Source organism: Macrotis lagotis, chromosome 1 (assembly GCF_037893015.1).
Source record: "Macrotis lagotis isolate mMagLag1 chromosome 1, bilby.v1.9.chrom.fasta, whole genome shotgun sequence".
In the NCBI taxonomy this organism is placed as follows: Eukaryota; Metazoa; Chordata; class Mammalia; order Peramelemorphia; family Peramelidae; genus Macrotis; species Macrotis lagotis.
The window spans coordinates 716,849,279-716,862,382 of NC_133658.1; the positions used below are offsets into that span (position 1 = coordinate 716,849,279).

At 34.6% G+C, this 13,104-nt stretch overlaps 1 protein-coding gene across 1 annotated transcript in view; it reads right to left on the reverse strand.

Moving 5' to 3' along the window:
- ARL6IP6 (ARF like GTPase 6 interacting protein 6) overlaps nucleotides 1-13,104 on the reverse strand; it is a 63,468-nt gene that overhangs the window by 35,012 nt on the left and 15,352 nt on the right. The window contains exon 3 of the mRNA XM_074215970.1: nucleotides 12,226-12,358. Within this exon, the coding sequence (XP_074072071.1) occupies nucleotides 12,226-12,358 (133 nt within the window). The remainder of the gene's footprint in view (nucleotides 1-12,225; nucleotides 12,359-13,104) is intronic.

Consider the following 13,104-nt stretch of genomic DNA (forward strand, 5'->3'; position numbering starts at 1 on the left):
TAACCTTTTACCATCCAAGTTCATGTGTTATCTAAAATCTAACCACAAACCTCTTGGTCCTCTGAGTAAGAACCCCTGCTCATGGTTGCCAAGATCCTTTTTGGTCCCTCATTAAGTAAGGTATGTCCGTTATTATTTATGTTACTGATAAAAATATTAAGTAACAAAAGGTCAAGCACAGATCTCTGAAATAACTCCATTAGGTACCTCCTACCACAAAAACAATGAAACATTAACAAGTTCTATGGCCAAACATTCTGAATTGACCTGATGATTTTTTTTATCTAATCCATTTCTACTTTCTCCATGAAATAGCAAAAAATATTTTCTAACAAAAGCATTGCTAAAATTTAAATAAATTTTATTTAACTTACATGCAGAATGCATCATGAAAAATACTAGCTGGATGAATCAAAAGCTGGGATGAAGGTTGCTAGGGGAAATATCAAAATTCTCAGATAGGCAAGATTATACCACTCTGATGGTAGAAAGTGAAAAAAAAATTAAGAAGCAACTTCATGGGGGTAAAAGAGAAAAGTGTAAAAACTGACTTGAAGTTTAACATCAAGAAAATCAAGGTCATGGCAATTAATCCCATCAATTCCTAGAAAATATAATAAGAAAAGGAAGCAATGTCAAATTTTATATTCTTGTTTAAAGATCATTAGAGTTCGTGACTGCAGCCATGAAATTAAAAGACGCTTGCTCCTTGGAAGGAAAGCTATGACAAATCTGGACAGCACACTAAAAACCAAAGACATCACTTGCAAAAAAGGTTCATAAGGTTCACAATGTAGTAAGCTATGGTTTTTCTAGTAGTAATGTATAATTCAGAAAGTTGGATTATAAGGAAAGCTTGAGCACCACAGAATACATCCTTTTGAATTGTGGTACTAGAGAAGACTCAAACTGTTTCCTAGAAGGTCAAATACTGAAGCTGAATCTTAAATACCTTGGCCACATGAGAAGAAAGGGCTCACTAGAAAGACTGAAGGCAAAAGAAGGGGAGAGCAGAGGATGAGATGGATAGATAGTGTCATGGAAGCAATGACCATGGATTCATAGCATTACAAAGAGTAGGATATAACTGACTGAATGAAAAAGAATAATACAATCCCTTATAAAATTCATCTACTAATTTAGTAACTTGATCAAAAAAAGAGATTAGTTTGACCAATATGTCAAGAGTAAAGTGATGCTGCTTTTCCCCCCTAAGTGCTTCTTCTCTAGTTAAATGTTTGTCAAGTTCTCTTTAGTGAGCAATTCTAGAATTTTCTGAGGAATCAAAGTGACCTATGATTTACAGTCCCTATTCTTTTCTTAAAAATCCAAAAACTTTTCTTGTGCAGTCTTATGGTATTTCATCTTTTTCCACTACAAATATCACTCAGCAAAAAAAAAAAAACAACAACAAAAAAACCCATGAGATCCAGCTGGTTCTTTCAGGACCTAAGGGCAGCTCAAGTGTTCTCTTACTATCTCCTTACTTATCTTGGGTATCAATTCTTTTCATAAACTTCTGTTCTATCAATTCCAGTGTAATTTTCATTCTTCTTTGCAAAGGAAAGAGAAACAACTGTTTCTAGTAGTTATAGTAGTTAAGTGGTACAGTAAATAAGGTCCTGGATCTGAAGTCAGGAAGATTCATCTTCCCGAGTTCAAATTTGGTCTAATACATAGCTATGTCACCCTGGGCAAGTCACTTAACCCTGCTCAAGAAGGAAATGACAAACCATTCTAGTATCTTTGCCATTCAAAGAACTGAATAACAAGAACTATCCACCCCATCCTATTGTTCTTTGATCCTTTTTCTCCCAATGAAGCAAAAAAACAAAAAACCCAAAACCTAACCAGTTTTTTGGCTGCCCTGAGCTCCCTAATCAACCTCAGCTCATTTTGAACTTTAGCATTTTTTGTCAGACAGTATGCTGATCTTTGGATTCATTTGATGCATCGTAAATTTTTTCATATCCCCCTTGGTTTTCTTTTAGGTATTTATTGATTTTTTTCAAATGTATTTCTTGAAGCAATAGATTGTAGGGTTTTGATTCTTATTCAATTTGCCATTCTTTTTTCATTTTATTGCTGTTTAATTCATTCACTTTTTTTGGTTTTGTTTTTGGAAAGCAACGGGGTTAAAATGACTTGCCCAAGGTCATAGAGCTAGTTGTATCAAGTGTCTGAGGTTGAATTAGAACTCCCTTGGGTGCTCTATCCACTTCATCACCTAGCTGCCCTGTAATCCATTAACATATAAAGTTATAAGAGCTAATTTAATTTTTCTCCATTTCTCTCAGATATTGGCTTTTTTCAAATTATGATTTTTCTCCTCTTCTACTGTAAACACTGAACTAGGTTTCTTTAGTTACTTTGGCATAAATTCTTTTGTTGTGGACCTATTCTCAATTACTGGCTTTCTCCCCTCTCATCCCTAATCCCTATCTTCCCCTCCTCCCCACCCATGTTACCTCTTTTCTTTGGGACTTTGCTTAGTAGAATTTCTCTCAGTCTCTTCATTATCCATCCTTCCTGTCTACTCTTAGACTTTTTTCTCTGGTTCATGAGCCTTATAGTTTATCTAGTCTCTATTTTCAAAACTTCTGAGGTATTCATTCTTGGTTTTACTCTCTGTGAAATTTTTTTCCACTATCTTATAGAGTTTGCCCTAAGGTGTCCCTTTTTTCATTGTGCCTCAATCCCAGACAATGCCAATCTTTCAGATAAGAGAGAAACCACTGCTCCATGGTAGGATCTCTTCTTCAACACATTATGTAGCCCACCAGTTATCTATCCTCTCCCTTTAGGTTATCTTTTTTTTTCTCAATTTGCCTCAAAAAATCTCCACCATATATCCATGTCCTTCCAATTCTCCCAACTGCCAGTAGAACCCAGGAGTTCCAATCCTCCCTTACTCAAAGAAGAGTAAGTAGTCTTTTTAAAGTACCAAATCCCCCAGACCTCACCTAAAACAAGGTTTCTATATCCCATTACAAAACATCTCCCTTCACTAATAGGAGCATTTTTCAATGAAACTATCACCTACCACCAAAATAAGCTGTCTTGTCCCCCCCATTTTATCAAGACTTCCTCTGTCCTGATGCACCCCCTACAGATTTTTCTTTTCCTGAGACATTACACAAGTCATCTTCACCTCTTTACTAACCCTTGATACAGCATATGACACACTCCCTTCTATACTTTTGCTTTTCCTCCCCGCCCCCATATACTATCCCATTTTGTAATGTAGTCTTGCTAAAACTCCAACCATTTACCTGTAGATAAAATCTTGCCAGGTTCAGTCCATAATGACTTAAGCCCATCTCTTTACTGTAACCTCTAATGAATTTCTGCCTTTACCCCTTTCCCCTTGAATGCATTTAGAAAGAATTTTCATCTTTCTGCTATTATTCTGTTGCTGTTGTAGTCTTTGGTTGATATAATTGTTTACCCCCTTGTACTTTTCTTTTCTTTGGGCTGTTTAAGACAAAAATATCTCTTCAAGTCTGGTTTTCTCGCTAAGAATGTTTCAAATACTTCTCCATTATTGAACATCCATGTTTTTTCATTTATGGTTATGCTCAAGTTTGCAGGGTAGGTATGTCACACTAGGTTACATCTTATGATTCACTCTTCTTCAGAACACATTCCTTTCTCCCCTGCATTATCTATGGGGTACAGAAGTCTTGTGTAATTTGAATTTCCTTTGCATTTGGAATGCAATCATTCAATCATTTACTGAACTTGTGTCTGAACTGAATTTTAAAATTTAACCACTATATGTCTTGGAGTTTGCAGCCTTAAGCTTTTTTTCCTGGATGCAATCTATGAATTCTTTCAATTGGTCTTTTCATTTTCTGTGTTCAGAAGCTCTCGTCTATTATTTCCTGCATTGGGTTGTTCATGTATTTTATCTTGGATGTTCTTCAGGGGAAACTATGATCTTTAAGTTATCTCTAGGCATAGCTATCAGGGCTTTCCCATAGCTATTTAAAATAGCTCCCAATCTTGCTTTCTCTCCAAAGAGGTTAATCTGTGAGCTGTTTGTAGTCACCTGTGTACTTTCTGTAATATATGTCAACTTTGCAGGTTTATGAATTAAAGTCTAGGGCTTTCTTACTTCTGGGATCAGTCCATGAGTTTTTCATTTAGAATGAACCCAAAGAAATTTAAGCTCCCTTTCCCAGAAGGCAGCTCATTTTTTGTCAACAGTGGAGATCTGATAAAATGCATAGTTCTCCTACTTGATCACATGACTCAGAAATCAGTTTTCATATTCCTGACCCTATTTTTACAGGACTATACAATTTATACTATACATTATAGGACTATGCATTTATTTTCTGTAATCGGGCATTATTTTTATCTTGTATACATTTCTTTTTAAAACTAAGTTTGTTGGTGACTTACATATCCCCATTGATCTCTTCAGAAAAATCCCCTTTTTCTTTCTCATTGGAATATTTCCCTTCATCTCTTTGGAATTTCATGCTTGATCAACTCCTCTCTTTCTAAACTGATTTCTGTAGTCTTTTGCTCCATGGGATTCTACCTATCTTTAAACCTTTTGAAATGTTTTCCTAAAAATCTAGAATGTATTTTAGATTATGATCAAATTTCCTCTATTTCGCTATCACAAACTCTAGGGTAGAGTGGGCCTTACCTCCAAAGTTCCAATAGTTCCTCCCTATTAGTGAGAATCATATATTTGATGGATTTCCCCTTCTTTAGATTCTAGCATGAAATCACTAAAGTGTGATAAGAAATTATTGATGGCTCTGTTTTTGGCAGAGAGAGCACTCCAGCAGATATTTGGATAACAAAATCATCATTACCTCAGCATGCCTTTGTGCCAAACTAGTGAATTCTTTACCAAACTCCTCATCTATTTCCTTTTTTTGGACAAATATTCTGTAGAATGTTGCAAATATAAAAATCACCTTTGTTTCTTTCTCCTTTGTCTTTTACCCATAAGCTGTCCTATTTTTTCTTTCTTTTTTTTTTTGGTAAGGCAATGGGGTTAAGTGGCTTGCCCAAGGTCACACAGTTAAGGTAATTATTAAGTATCTGAAGTCACATTTGCACTCAGGTCTTCCTGACTCCAGGGCCGGTGCTCTATCCACTGCATCACCTAGCTGCTTCTGTCCTATTTTTTCACTCTAGTTCCTAGATATTTCTTCACTTGTTTATACCTTCATTCTTAATTACCTCCATTTATCCAACTCAAGAGCTGTGACCCAGTCGTAGGCTTCATTCCACCAAATTTCAGCAATACATAGAAAGTTAAATTTGCCTCCTTATAGTAGAATTTCTGGCTCCTATTGTCTGTTGCCTCAACATTTGAGTATGTTTTTGTAGATCTTCAAAGTTATGGATATTATTACTAGTTCTTTTCTGTGAATTTTTCTTTCACAATGGCTATTTTCTAGATGATCATACTTGGAGGGATATATTTTGACATTCTCTTCCCTCCATTTTGTTCTGTTTGGCTTTTAAAGTCCTTTGTACTCTGGCTCCTATCTTTTCTTCTTTTTTTCTAGCTTATTTTCCTTTACTCTGAACTATGTGGGACTATCACAGCATCCTTTGTACTCCCATGGTCTAGGATAAAACAGATGGTTAATACATATTTGCTTAACTGAAGTATTATGTTGTTATTAATTCATTATTATATAAGAAGATGGCAAAGTAAAAAAGTAAACTCAACTACAGTAGTGCTTAACAATATATATTGTTTCTTTTCATTTAATATGAGGAAATGTGGGTACTATATTTAAGTTCAGGAGCATTTTGCAAATTGGCCTTAAAGAAAACACAAGAAAAGAAAAGGTAAGAGCTTTAAAAATATTAAAGAAGGGCAGCTAGGTGGTGCAGTGAATACAACATGGCCCTGGAGTCAAGAGGACCCAAGTTTAAATCCGACTTAATAATTACCTAGCTGTGTGACCTTGGGCAAATCACTTAAACCCCACTGCTTTGCAAAAACAAACAAACAAAATTATCAAAGAAATATCTCTGGAATTAAGGAAGATTAATGCCCTATGTCAAAATGATGACATCTGTGCTTGCTGAAGCACCTGGAGTAGTTACAGAATATATCTTAAACAGGTCTCTTTAGATTATTGTCTTACATAATTTGTTTTTACTAGATTCATCATAAATCCCAAGTGAAAACCTAATATCTGATTTTGGTCAAAAGGTTGAGCAGTTCTCTCTCATCTCACCCATTAGGGAAAATATGTCATCAGGTAAATTTTATCCTTACTCCCCAGATAATTAATACTGTTGATGAAGGCAATAAAATGGATTTTTTGAGATGGGGAAAAAATAAGACTTATTTGGTTGTATTAGCATAGAATTGGGAAATGTGTCTGATATTCTCTTTTTTCAACACTTTGAACAAGCCAAGTCTCTTCTAAGTGCCTAAAGTTGCACAAAGAAAGGAAATTACGAAAAAGTCTCACTTTCCTTGCTGAAGTCAGGTTAGGAAAGGTAAAAAGAAAAAAGAAAATTCATTAAACATCTCCCTCTAGTGGCAATATAAAGAAACACAGAACAGATTTTTGTAGGGGCTACAAAGACAATTTTCTTTTATTTAGGGAAAGTGAATAGTTTGAATAATGTTTCAGCTTTAGAATACTAAAGACTCACATCAGAGAGAAGTAGCTTTTACAGATTAGCAAAAGGTAAATATGCAGAAGAAAAATGGTTTTATGAAATTATTTAATTCTATTCAAGCTTTTTAGAACTTTTTAGCTCAATAACTCTGTACATTACATTTTGGGGCTTGGCCTGAGTTTAGAATAGATGTCTCAGATGATTCATAGAAGAAGAGAAATCTCCTAAGCCTTCTGGACATGGCCTTAAACAATACTGAGGTAATACTGGGGCTCCCAAAGATATTCAGTATTGGGTAAGGTTTGCTTGAAAGTAGCTTCTATGCAACAAACAATGGTTTGTTCACCTGAAAATATTTCCACCCTTCTTGAGATAAATTCCATTTCAATAATATAAATTTTAAAATTTAAAGTATATTAGTTCAAGATAGATGAAAGATGTTGAAAAGTTAACACAGTGCCAGATAATTCTAATGAAGAGGGAAGACATCTAAAGAAACCAATGGGTCTACCAATGTCTCTGATCAGTTAAGGTATAAAAAAGACATGTAAAGATGAAAGGGATAAGCATTAAATCAGAGCACAAGAATTATTGGAAACCAGTGACTACCAGAAAGACTAATAGCCAAAGTAGCCAGAAGCTTGCAAAAAAAATGTTGAAGATAATACCGAAGGTGAACAGGTTGAATAGATGGTATCACATTAACAAGAGTGAAACTTCAATTTAAGAAACAAAAAAAATAGTATAATACTAGGAATATAAAACTAAAAAAAGGTGAGAGATTGTAAGAAAGTAACTAGTCACTCTGTTACTAGTAATAGTAACTATTATTATCACACTTGAGGCTTAGTCCTAGAAGAATTTGTCACTACTGTTCTCCTTGAATTCAATGAAAAACTGAACTGTAAAAATACTACTTTTTTACCAAAAAGGGGAGAGATCCCTAAAATTACTAAATCACTTAATAAAGATACACAGTGAAGCTGGTGAGATAGGTTGAGAGCTGATTTTGAAGTCTTTAAATTTAGACTAATGAGAAAACTTGACAAACTCCAAATACCAGTTCCCCATAGGAATCAAAAATTTCATTGTCATGCTTCAATATTAACAATTATCATTTGATTATAATTTACAAAAGAATAGATCTAAGATTAATATTAAATCATCTACTTTAGAATTCATATATATTAAACCTCATATTGGCTCTGCCTAGGATGTGAAAAAAGAGGCTACATTTGTCTTGTTCATTTTTACATATGACTTTGTTTGGTATTTGTTGGGGATTGAACCAAACTCTCAAACAATATACAAATTACATTGTAAAGTAAGCAAAAAAAAGTTTCATAAATTTTAAGTCAAATAAATCACATGTTTTTGGCAGAAGAAGAAATTATTTACCCATAATGGAACACTAAACATATCTTCATTATTTTTCAATTATCTTCAATATCACATAGAATTTTAAGGTTAAAAGAACTCATCTTATTGAAGTGAAAACTGAAGTCCTAAGACACTAAATGACTTGTCATGGGTTACACTTTTAATAAACTTCAGACCTAGACTGAAACCCAGATCTCTCCTGACTACACTCTTTCCTCCACTCTTTCCACTTTACCATACTACTATGTCTGACTCTGTAGCCTTTATAGTTACTACACTGTAACATTGTCAACATTTTTCTTCATTAGTAAAATCAACAAGAATTTATACATAAACCAATCAACAAATATTTTTATAGTACTATGTGCCAACTATGTTGGGTGTTAGGTATAAAAAAATAAAGAATGAAATAATTTCTATTCTCAAGGAATTTACATCCTCCACTGGAGAAAAGAGATTGTGTGTTTATGTGTGTGTATACATATGTGCATGAATACAAAGAGAATGAATACAAAATAAGTACATGGTAGATAAATACAGATGGAAGGGACAGAAAAGACTTCATGCACATAATAGGATCTGAATTTCATCTCAAAGGATGATAGAACTTCTATGAGCCCTAGTTAAGAAAGAAGAGCATTCCAAGTGTGAGACCCAGAGATGAGAGATGGAGTTAGCTTATGTGAGGAACACAGAGAAGGTCAATTTATCTGCATTATAAAAGTAAAGAAAAGGAAAGATATACAATGAAGCTGAAGATATAGTTTGAGAACTGATTTTGAAGTCTTTAAAAATCAAACTGAGGAGTTTATATTTCATTCTAGAGACAATAAGGAGTCAATAGTGTAGAGGAATGACATGGTCAAACCCATCCTTATTTTTTTTAAGGTTGTTTTTGTTGGGTTTTTTTTGCAAGGCAATGGGGTTAAGTGGCTTGCCCAAGGCCACACAGTTAGGGAATTATTAAGTGTCTGAGGTTGGATTTGAAGTCAGGTTCTCCTGACTCCAGGGCTGGTGCTCTATCCACTGCGCCACCTAGCCGCCCCTCAGACCCATCCTTATTAAGAGAAACACCTTGATGCCTGTATGGAGGATGGCTTAGAGTGGGGAGAGACTTGAAGCAGAGTTTAAGGGAGATGTCTTAACAGTCTCAACCTTAGTTGGTGCTGATGCAAGTAGATTTGGGCAGGGGCAACTAAGTGATATAAAGCATTGGCCTTGGAGTGTAGAGAATGGGAAATCTAATCCAGCCTCAAGATATTTGCCACTCATTAGCTGTGAGACCTTGAGCAAGCCACTTCACCCTGAATGCCTTGCATCCAAGGGTCATCTCCAGTCATTCTGGTTTATATCTAGCCACTGGACCCAGATGACTTTGGAAAGTGAGGCTGGGACTTAGCAAAGCATCCCCTCATTCAAATCCAATTCATGTGCTTGTCATGGCATCACCTCTCTGATGTCATTGTCTTCTTTAAGAATAAAGGACAGGGCAGCTAGGTGGCACAGTGAATAAAGCACCAGCCCTGGAGTAAGGAGTACCTGGGTTCAAATCCGGTCTTAGACACTTCATAATTACCTAGCTGTGTGGCCTTGGGCAAGCCACTTAACCCCATTTGCCTTGCCAAAAAAAAACAAACCCTAAAAAAAAAAAAAAAACGAATGAAGGACAATGGGGCAGCTAGGTGGTGCAGTGGATTGAGCACTGACCCTGAAGTCAGGAGGTTCCTGAGTTCAAACCTGGTCTCAGACATTTAATAATTACCTAGCTGTGTGGCCCTGGGCAAGCCACTTAACCCCATTGCCTTGCAAAAAAAAAAAAAAAAAAAGAATGAAGGACAAACATCATCATCGGATTTGGGCAATATATCTTTATTAAAGACTTATTATATACCAGGCATTGTATTAAATTCTGAGGATATAAAACAAGACAAAACAAAAAAGACAGACAATCCCTGCCTTACAAGAGCACACATTCTAATAGAGGAAGACAAAACATAAAGAAGACCCTAAAAAGGGGTTTCGATTGAGGAGAGAGGCACCAACAAAAGGGCATAATGGCAAAGTCTGCATAGTCAGAAAAAAAAAATGAAGCACGGATGCCCTGGACATATCCCCAAAATGGAAAGTGAGAGAAGGATCTCACCAATGGGAGAAAAGGTTGGTATGGTGGGAAGTTATTCCAGGGTGAAAAGGCAGCCGAGTTATAGTGGTGAATCCAGAGTCAGAAGCTCATGAAGAGGGGAATAAACCTATAGAAATCTCCAAATGGAAGTCTTTGAACTCACCAATGGGAAGAATGGGTTGCTATGGCAGCAGAAATGAGAATGGATTTGAGGCTGTTATGTGGACAGAATAACAAGATTTAGCAATAGTTGGATATTTAGGGTTAGAGAGAATAAAGAATTAAGATAACACTAAAGTTACACATCTGGCAAACTGGAAGAATGGCAGTACTTTCAATATAAATTAGAAAATTTGGAAGACAGGTAGATTTAGAAGGAAAAAATAAATTCTCTTTTTGGTTATGTTAAGTCTGAGATGTCCAATTTAAAATTTTCAATAGAACAGTGGTGATATGAGGGGAAGAAAATAGGACATTTTCTGTAAAAACCAGAGAAGAAACAAATTTAGAAGGATAGGATGGTCAACAGTGTCAAATGTATTAGAGAGTCAAAAAGAATGAGGACTGAGAAAAAAACCATTACATGTAGCAGTTGAGAGATCCCTGGAAACCTTGGAAAAAAGCAGTTTCAATTGAGAGATGAAGTCAGAACCCAGATTGTAAAAAGTTGAAAAGAGGAAAGGAAGAAGAAGCAACACATCTAGACAGTTTTTCTCAGGAATCTGGCAAAGGAAAGAAAGCTATTAGGAAATAACTAAAGACATTATGGTAAACAGAATTAATGGAACATTATTGTAACATAAAAAAAAACGAACAGCTTTCAGAGGAATATGGAAAAAATTATAAATTCAAACAGATCAAAGTGAGAATTTGGAGAGCAGTTTATACAACAGCATCATTATTGAGAAAAAAATTTTTGAAAGACTTTAGAACTCAATGAATTTAATGATAAACCAAAAGACCAGAAGAATAAAAAGAAGAATAAAAAGAAAACATGCTACTCACTTCCTGCCATAGAAGTTATGAACAAAATGGAGAACCATGAATAGTCATGGTCAATATAGGAAAATTGTTTTGCAGGACCATGCAATATTTATGATACAGGTATTATGTTTCCTTGAGGGAGGGTTTAGAGAGAAGGGATGAAGGTGGAACAAGTTATAAATGCATATAAAAATAAGTTGTTGAGTTTTTTTTAAGTAAAAGGAGAAAAGACATAGGGGAAAGAAAGGGAACAAGCATTTATTAAGTATCTAATAAGTATCAAGCACTATGCTAAGCTCTTTAAAATATCTCATTTGATCACCACAACAACTCTGGGAGATAGGTGATATTATCATCATTTATATATTTTTATATTATTATTTATACTATATTATTTAAATATATTACATGTTACATAATTTATTATATATTGCTAAAATGATATATATTATATTACTCATATATATTTATGCAAATACTTTAAACAGTAATTATATCACAAGCAATAAAATCAGCTACCCATACTTTCAAATTTGCAAAACAAGGTTTCAGGCTACTTCAGGAAAGAATATCTTGATTTGAAAGTCGCCAGGGGTAACATTTGAGTCCTTTGTATCTCAAATCAAAGCCACCCACAAAAATTTAATAGTCCTTCAACAAGAATAGCATCTTGAATAGTGATGGACATATAATACAGGATTAAATTTCTTACATAATACTTGAATAATTGCAAAAATCCAAATATGAATCTTTAACATAACTTTAAAAGAACTAATGAATCAGAAAAGAACCTCAAAGCTCCAGATCCCTAGCAATAATTACGGATATGTGTGTGTGTGTATAAAAATGACTAGCACAGACGTTGTCTCTAGCCAATTCTTTGGCTTTGTTATAAAGATAACCTGCTAAGTCATACAGAAGAATCAAAGAGTTAGCTAAACACTGAGCCTATATTTTAATCATTTTCATTTTTTAAATGTAAAACTAGAGCACAGGAACTAAAAATTCGCTTCATATTTGTTTTATGGAAAGACAATTTGTACCTATGAATCACTTCACAAAATAATTTACTCCTATTTAATTTCTTTCATGATCAGAAAACATCTAAAGACAAAAATACTTACTTGAACTTTGCTGGTGAAAGAGGAGTAGGAGGGAACATTCCAGGTTCAAAAGAATCAAAATAAGTCACTGTCCAAGAAAAACTGCAACATGAGAATCCTGCTGCTAAGGATATAGCAAACAAAGTCCAGAATCCTTAATAAGAAAGAAAGGGAGAGAAAAAGTCTTAGAAGTTTTAAAACTCTTGACAATAATTGAGAAACCCAATTTTACTTAAATCAGTATCCAATTTAAAACTGTTCTTTCTTCTGATCTGTTATATAAAGTTTAATTGAAGCCAAGAATGAGAAGAGAGAAATAAGTTATCAATGCAGATTGAAATTAAATTATTTAATCAAGGGACAGCTAGGTGGCACAGTGGATAGAGCACCTGCCCAGGAGTCAGGAGTACCTGAGTTCAAATCCCACCTCACAGTTATTACTTAGCTATGTTGCCTTGGGCAAGTCACTTAACCCCATTTGCCTTGCAAAAAAAAATATTATTTAATCAAAACTAGAAGAAATTAGTAAAATTAGCACAATCTATTTTTTCAAAAAAAAGTTAAAATCTCAGCCTACTAGGATGTATTGATTCTTTCCTATAACTTTAATATCTATCCTTTCTATCTTACATTATAGTTGTGTCATTATTCTTTATCATGGCACTTCTTTTGAATGGGACCCTTATACTTAAGTGAATGCATTAACACCCAGAATAGAATCATCCTACTATGATAAAGTCAGGCAACTCTCCTACAAACATATATTATCTTATCTGATTCTCACAACTCTCACAATTCAAGTCCTCTTATCTCAACAGATAAGGTCTTGGGAGCTGACTCAGTAAGGTTCAGGGTCATAGAGCTAGCAAAAAGAACAGATTCAAACCTACAATCTCCTGA